Here is an 8,617-nt window from a genome sequence, read left to right on the forward strand (position 1 = left end):
AGAAAGAATATGTGCAAAATAATTGTTGGTATTCATTATAAACTTTTATACTATGTTAAATACATTTTCTGATAACTTGACATATTTTTGGCTCCAAATGCATGACAAATGCCCCTCTTTTTATGTTTAAAAATCCAAAAACAATAGCTGTCACCTAAACCAAATGGCCTGGGGTCCAAAAGACCCCAAAAGTCCTGAATAGTTAAGAAGAAGCCATGTGAGGGGCAGACCAGTGAACCGAGACAGGGTCAGGGGGACAGTTCTGAGGACCGGCATCCAGCAGCTGTAGCCCATCTTCAGCACCAGGTGAAACGCAGAGCAGGACAGACAGACATTCCTCAGAGCAAATTAAGAACAACATTGTTAATATAAAAGAGGAGAGCATTGTGCTGATGTGTGTATTTTAATTCACCCTGAGCCATCAGGTTGTTATTAACATGAGTCTTCACGCTGTGAATCAGTCTGAGTGTCATGAGTTGCTTTTGAAAGAAGCAATTATTGTTCATTTCATATTGTACAAGTGACTGGCGACCTGTCAAGGGTGTCCCCTGCCTTCGCCCTAAGTCGGCTGGGATAGGCTCCAGCCCCCCCACGACCCTAGTGAGGGATTAAGTGGTGTATAGATAATGGATGGATGGATATTGTACAAGTACGTTCTGACCAGAAACCTTTTCCAGATCATGTTTATTTTGTTAGATCTATTTAATCAGGTTAGATCTATATTTAGTCATACAATGTGAGTACAAGTAAAGAACATTTCTCGAGAAATTTGGCTACATCTACGAATAACGCAGTAACTGGGTGCCCCCCAAAATATATCATTGGCCCCCCCTAAAAGTAAAACCTAGAATCGCCACTGCAAATACTCCACAACTTTTCTTCTTCAAGACTATTTTGATAGAAAGAGAAACCAAAGTGTATCAGTGTGATTTGTGAAGTCTCATACTGACGTAGTTTCAACTCGCCTCTATACTGCAAAAAAATTATACAATTCCTAAAATTTGAAAGCTTATGCTCGTCTTAAAAGTGGGATAACTACAGACGTTCTAAAAATGCTTGGTGATAACACTGTTAGACCGTTAAGATGAACCTTAAACAAGAAGACATACAATGGGGGGTTCCGAAGATAACTTTTTGACATTTTTGGATAAACCCTTCACACAGGTACAGCAGTGAATAAATAAATAAACAGACTCTGGCCCTGGAGATGCATCAGGACATCTGACATTCCAGACAACAATGTTTTTACTCAACCTAGTGTCATACCTCAGATACCTTTTTGCCCTTTTAATTTTATCTTTTATTTTTTTAATGTATTTATTTACTTATTTTTATTCTATTCTTTATTGGTCTATTATTATGTGCATTATAGTGGGCTGAGGGGTACGTGCTGGAATTACACTGCTTTAACATGGTAAAGCATTCAAGTGAGTGACAGCAGGGGATGGGGGCCCCAGGATGCTGAACCTGTATGACTCTAGAATTCAATCAAAAGAACTTTGAAGACAAACATTGTTAGACCATTATGCCCAAACTTACTCAAGTTGTTTAACGTTGCTTTGAGAATGTCCCTCCTTTGTCATCATGTAACATCGTGGTACATTGTGGGAATGTTTTCCAGAAGAACATCCTGTAACGTGTTCCCTCTAAAACGTTGGTTCTCAGACGTTCTGCTGTGTTTTGCTACAATGATGCTGCACCAGAGTTTGTCTTTCTAAGCAGTTCACTACTTTTATTTACATACACATCAGGAAAAAGTACCAAGGTCCAGACAACGGGGACCTCAATGGTGCATATTTCCATGCCACCGCCCCACACTGTGTTTTGATCAATTTATTCATTTGTCATTATTGGGCTAGGCAGTTAGTTTATACAAATGAAGCACTACGAATTGACTATTTGTTTAGTTAGATAGTATCTCTCGTTATTTTGCCATTAGAATATTTTTTTTGTTTTGTATTTGTCTTAATAACATTCACAGCCATCTGAAGGCCTCCCTGGCAGCTCTCTGTGGCCCCCTAGTGGGCCGTGGCCCCCATGTTGAGAACCACTGCTCTAAAATAATCCCAAAACAGCCTCAAGATATTATAATATTCCACCTTTTATTTAATGTATCACAGGAATATTTAATTTTTTTTTTTTTTAAAAAGCGTCATCAGAGGCCTCAACAGAATCTTGATATTTGTTTTCTTTTATGTATGTTTGAGAAAGTTCTTTCTATTCTAGTGTTTTCTTGAAAACATTATTCGAACCTTCAGGAACCAAGGCTGCTGTGGGAACATTGTGTGCCTGCTGAGATTTGGACAGCGCGTGAAAAAACTTCTGGAGCCACCGCGATAATGAGACATGTTCTGCTTTCTGAGAAAAAGACAGACAGAAGCCAGTTAAACGTGTCTGACAACGATATAATACCGCTAATAATAATTATATACATGCGGAAATGAACTAAGAATAACAAGACAGCGCTGGGAGGAGGCAGAGCAGCTGTTATTTTCCTCTCCTGGATTCGGACACACCCGGAAGTGGGCGGGAAACTCGCCTCCGCTGGTTCGTTGCTCGGCGTCGCTTTTCTTCGGGAATTTTATCTCTACGCTGCTCATCATGTCGTCCACTGTGAAAAAACTGGAAGTCACCTTTAATCCCATCAACAAGAACAACACATTTACCTGTGGCGACACCGTTTGTGGGCAAGTCGCGCTGGAAGTGGCCAAAGACTGTGAGATAGAGTCTCTGTCCATTAAATTCAAAGGAAAAGCAGAAGTTCTGTGGACCGAGAGACACGGAAAAACCACTGTTACTTACCACTCCAAAGACAAATACTTCAGCTTTAAACATTACTTCACTGGAGGCGGAAAAGAGGGTAAGTCTGCTTCTCTTTCTGCTGCACGGAGGTTTGCATGAAAACTGAGATTATTTTTTGCAATTAAACTTTTAAAGGTTTTGCAGGTGGGGGGGTTGCAAAAGTACAAAAGTGTGCAAATAAATGCTGCGCAACAGACAGAAATTGGAAAACAGGCAACAGATATTCAACACATTGTTCACAGTAAAAAGAGCATGCAATGTCAGAATAGATAACGATGTGAAAACAGATTTCTACAATGTTGTGTAAACTACTAAAAATATAAAATAACTTATTGCACAAGTATTCTCCCCCCCCTTAAACTGACTCATGTAATTCAACACCGGTGCAGGTAAATTGAAAAAATATGGCGCATGCGTAAGTCTGCCAAGAGCAGGTCGTCCTGAAAAACTATGGGACCATGCAAGAAACAAACTAGTAAAAAGGGAGGCCACAAGGACATTCATGACTCCGCTGATGGAGTTACAAGCTTCAGCAGGTGAAATGGGAGAGTGTGCACATACTTTGTCCTGTTCTCCACCAGGCAAAGCTTTATGTTAGACAAAGCCACTGTTGAAAAAACCCCCTCATACTAAACTCTTGTCTACAGTTCAACAAAGAACATGTGGGTTTGGTGGACGCCTGCACATCATAACAAACAAACCATCCCCATTGTGAAGCACGTTGGTGGCAGCATTATGATGCAGGGATGGGCATGTGAATGTGAAATGACTGCAGCAAAGCACACGGAAATCCTGGCGAGCAAGATAACGGTCACTTGGGAGGAGGTTTGTTTTCATGCAAGTCAATGACCTGAACCATGCAAAGCTACACAGAAATGGTTTAACGACAACAAGGTTCATGTTCTGGAGTGGCTGAGTCAGAGCACAGACTTCAATCCAACTGAGAATTTGTGGCTGGGCTTGCAACATGGCAGAGTTTAGAACAGTTTTGAAACAAAGAATGGGGAGAATATCAGTGTCCAGATGTGCAAAGTTAATTGAGACCCATCCACGTGAACTCAAGTGATTGCAGTGATTACAGCTAAAGGTTCATCTAGTAAATACTACTAAATACTAACGGGGTGAATACTGTTTCAGTTACTCGTTTTATGACTTAGATTTTGTATTGACTTTACTGTGTAGAAATCTGTTCTCACTATGACACTAGAACGTCTTTATATGTAAATTATTATCAAAAAAGCCCAATTGTTTTTACCATGTTAAATGTTGAAAAGCAACGAGTGGAAAACTTGCAAAGAGGATGAAAACGTGTGTATATTACACAGAGCTCCAGTCTAACTTTTTCACTTTCTCATTTGGTCACACCTCCCACCTTGTCAGTAAATAATAATATAATATAATATAATATAATATAATATAATATAATAAACAGTGCTAATGTTATTAGTCCTGAGATGGCCTACTATCAATCTGAAGTGAAATGGATTTGTGATAACAGGGATTTCTTTTAATAGTAGTCTGAAGTTGGAGGAAATACATCCTAGATATGCTATTTTGGTGGACTCTTATTTTGAAATGCGACATCAGCTTGGGCTGATACTTTGTGAGTGACATCCTGAGATGGCCTACTATCAGTCTGACATGGAATGAGTTTGTGATGACAGGGGGTTTCATTTTTAACTGCCGTCTGAGTTTACAAAAAGAAAAAGTTATTTTGTTGGGCTTTTATTTTGAAATGATGTGTTGCTATTATTAGTATTGTTATTAATGTTAAGACAGTGACTGAAACTGTGAGGTGCTAATGCTTTTACATACACATCTGACATTTGCTTACAGTTTGCAGACAATAAGTATTATTCTTCAGGAATTAATGTATTCATAATGCATTTATTTACAAGGTTTTTAGGTATGACTGATATTTTATTTAGATTAACTCAATGAAGGTGGAATGCCATTCACTGGAAAATCACTTTTTGATTCTGAAATCAGTTTGAATACACTCTTACGGTAATGCTTGATATCCACAAGCATCACGAAACAGACGCTACGTTCAGACAGCGGGCTAAAGTGACCCAAATATGATTTTTTATTTTTTTTTGCCCCTATGTGACCTGTATCTGATCTTTTCATGACAGTCTGAACAACACAGATCAGATTTTTTTCAAATGCAACCCAGGCCACTAAATCTGATAGGTATCTGATCTTTTGCCATGCGACGGCCAGGTCGCATTTATCTGACCTACACGTAAATGTAAATGGTCTGCGCTTATATAGCACTTTTACCCAAAGCGCTTTACAATGTGTTTGTCATTCACCCATTCACACACACATTCATACACCAATTGACTCTATCAAATGGTTGCAAGTTCACATGAGCTCATGAATTGATGAATTGTTTGAGCATTTTGTCAGACAACGATGCCAAACATTCTCTGCTTCTAGCCCATGAATTGTGAGGGCATTTTTGGACCAATTATAAATTAATTATTCAAGAATATAATCTGTGGTTGGACAATTTCAAAAAAATAGTTAATTATGTAAATAACTATTCAGATTTATTTTTTTTCTTCTGCCTAAATATTGTGTCTTATTCTGTTGATTCAGTGTGTTTCTTTTTTTTTCAGAGGGTGACGAACAAACTCTACTGCCAACCCAGAACCTAAATACGTGTAAGTATTTCAAAGTTGTGTCTTAACCTGTTGTTGGACTCTCTTCTGCTTTTTTCTATACGCCTGCGATTGTGTGTTTTCAGTCCACAGTAGCTTGGACAGTGGTGGCTGGTGAAATTTTTTGGTGGAGGGGCACAGTCTGCAAATGACCTTTTATTTTAAATCAGAAATTACAATATGAGTAACATCAGGCACAACTGTTTACAGGAATACAAATGATCTACTTTTGGAGAATATTTTAATCATAATCTAATTTAACATTATTAAGATTTACCAGAACTAAATTTCAAAACCATTCATTAAACTTTTATCAATATTTACAGAATCTGTACAAACTCAAAACACACAACATAAATAATGAAAAAAAAACACTATTCAGGGCTCCAGATGAACTTTTTCACTGGTAGCACTATCACGACCCACTTTCGCATTTTGTTGCACCTCCCACCTGGTCAACAAAACGTATGACTTGCTGAACACTTTCTTATCGATAGACTCTACGAACGCCCCACATAGCAGGCTGTGGTAGATGCTGTTGATGGCTGTGGTGTGCTTTGACAGGTGTGTGAGCAAAAATGACTTTAAAAATAATAAACTACGGTGTCCTCATGTCAGAAATGAAACCAAGTTACATGTATTCTACACGCAGTCTTTTCTATGAGCGGAAAAACAGCGAAGGCAGGTGTGCTCCGTTTTTCACGAGAAGACCTCATTTTTATGCGTTAATACTGCGGTACACCGAAGTTATAAAAGTACTACTTTCCACCACTGTGGTCAACACAGCAGCTTCCTGTGCCGGTTACAGTGACACTAATACAGCTTCATGATCATCACGCTCATCAATTCAAACACTCTCAAAAAGGAGGTTGCAAATGCAGGCTGGAGCTATTTGAAAAAACTTGGCTCTTCTCTCTTTCTGCTCAGCAAACTTCTCTATGACTTTTTGGTTGAAGTCACTCATTTCTGTGACCAGCCTTCTCTCCATTGACAGCATTAAGCCATCACGACAGTAGCTGTCATCTAGTAGAAGAGGAGGGAAAAGGCTGTGTGACGGTGTGAGATGTATTTAAAGCACAGTCGTAAGAACATCGAAGGACAGTTTTGATATCCAACCACAGAAGACAAAAGCAAATCAAGACAAAATTAATTGGCTTACAGCAAAAGTGGACGGGTCCGGGACGCACTGAGCTGCGCCCCGTGAGAAACTCTGCAGCTGCCAATCAGAGCTCAGGCCGAGGTCACATGATTACGAAACGTTTTTCGAGCTACATATACACTCATGTGGGCGGCGCCCCGCATCCAGGAAGTGTAGAATTAGTAAACACGCAGTGAAGACTAATATTAAATCTGTTAATAATACAAATATTGTTAATATAACAAAAGTGTATGAACGTTATTATTAATTTAATTATTATTTTGTTATAATTAATTCAAATTTAATATTGTGTTTGAGAACTACTTTTTATCTGGTCATTAGTAGTGGGGCGGTGCCGCTGTGCCCCGTATGGACCAGTCGCCACTGATCTTGAAACTGTTGTATTTTTTAAGATTTTAATTGCTTGTCTGCACAAGTAAATTAAATTTCAGTGACCTGAGAGCCTGAGTGCTTGTTGACCAATCCGATGTCCCATTACAAACCATAAAGGATCTCTAAAGACATTCAGTTTTGCAGGTGTGCATTTCCTCTCTTCTGTCTGCTGCAAAGCTTGAGAAACTGTTCCTGGAAAGAAACCCTTGTCGTTTTAAATCTTTGATTACATCTGACCGATTCCTTTGGAGGTGTGCAGCTTTCATTTAAATAGAAAACTGCATCATATCTTTCTCATCTAAAGTGGCCTGTCCACACTTCTAACAGCTACACAGTAAATCTACACTACCGGTCAAAAGTTGTAGAACCACCAGTGTCAGAATAAGAAAAAGAGACATGCATGGGCCATGAAACACTGCCAATGGACTACCGACGACTGGAAGAAGGTGTTATGGACGGATGAATCAAAATTTGAAATGTTCGGTTGATCACGCAGGATTTTTGTATGCCGTCAAGTAGGCGAAAGGACGGTTCCTCAGTGTGTGACATCAACTGTCAAGCATGGAGGAGGAAGCATGATGGTCTGGGGCTGTTTAGCTGGATCCAGGGTTGGTGGCTTGTATAGAGTGAGAGGCACCCTGAGCCAAAATGGCTACCACAGCATTCTGCAGTGCCATGTAGTACCTTCTAGCATGCACCTAGTTGGTCAAGGGTTCATCCTACAGCAAAATAATGACCCAAAACATAAGTCCAAGCTATGCCAGAACTACTTTAGGGAAAAAAAACCCAAAGTGATAAGCTTGAAAACAGGGAGTGGCCAGCATAGTCTCCAAACTTAAACCCCAATCGAGCTGATTTGACATGAACTGGACAGAAGAGTGAAAGCAAAGCAACCTGTAAGTGAGACACATTTATGGCAACTTCTGCAACAGAGTTGGGAAGAACTTTCTAAAGAATATTTGATTTCCATTGTGGAAAGCATGCCACAAGTGTGTTCAGCTGTTATGTCTGCCAAATGTGGCTACTTTGATGAGTACAATGAGACATTCAACTGCATAAATTACAACAAAAAATTGAAAAAATGGGGTATTCTAAAACTTCTGACCAGTAATGTATGTCTCTATGTTTTTTCCCCTCTACCATTTTCATTCCTTTTCTCTTGACCAATACATTCACTTTTTTTTTCTTCTTTTTTTTAGACAGCAATGTTGTTGCCCCAGGAACCCATGTCTACCCGTTCTCTTTTCAGATCCCTTTCCAGTAAGAAATTTTTTGTTTTGTTTTGTTTTTTTTAAGTGATCCATAATTAGAGCAGACAGACAGCATAAGCCTGTGAATACATCTTAATAGATCAGCCTTGTATTTTGCAACTACAGTCACAGAAAAGGAGGCAACCTTCTGGAATTATCTGCATTTATGCATTGGTTTGTCTTAAAATATGGTCAGATCTTCACTCCTTAACAAATCAAACACAAATGATTGAACACTCTTTCATTCACAGAGTTGGCTGGAAAAAGTAAAACGAAACTTCTGCATGAACAAAAGCTAATTTGAGTCAGGAGTTGGCGATCCTGGAATCTTACATATGGCATACCAACATCATCGCAGCAGTGAGCTA

At 39.2% G+C, this 8,617-nt stretch overlaps 1 protein-coding gene across 7 annotated transcripts in view; it reads left to right on the top strand.

Annotated features, from left to right (window-relative positions):
- The first annotated feature begins 2,379 nt into the window (after nt 1-2,379).
- The window catches only part of LOC103371744 (arrestin domain-containing protein 3-like), a 25,544-nt gene continuing 19,306 nt past the window's right edge, over nt 2,380-8,617 (top strand). The window contains exons 1-3 of one of the 7 annotated variants that reach the window (XM_008301171.1): nt 2,386-2,860; nt 5,427-5,471; nt 8,199-8,259. In XM_008301171.1, coding sequence (XP_008299393.1) covers nt 2,602-2,860; nt 5,427-5,471; nt 8,199-8,259 — 365 coding nt within the window. In that variant the 5' untranslated portion in view covers nt 2,386-2,601. Of the gene's footprint in view, nt 2,861-5,426; nt 5,472-8,198; nt 8,260-8,617 lie in introns of all 7 variants that reach the window. The other 6 variants (XM_008301172.1, XM_008301170.1, XM_008301167.1 and 3 more) reach the window with 6 other exon arrangements.

This window comes from Stegastes partitus, unplaced genomic scaffold (assembly GCF_000690725.1).
Source record: "Stegastes partitus isolate 25-593 unplaced genomic scaffold, Stegastes_partitus-1.0.2 Scaffold1638, whole genome shotgun sequence".
NCBI lineage: Eukaryota > Metazoa > Chordata > Actinopteri > Pomacentridae > Stegastes > Stegastes partitus.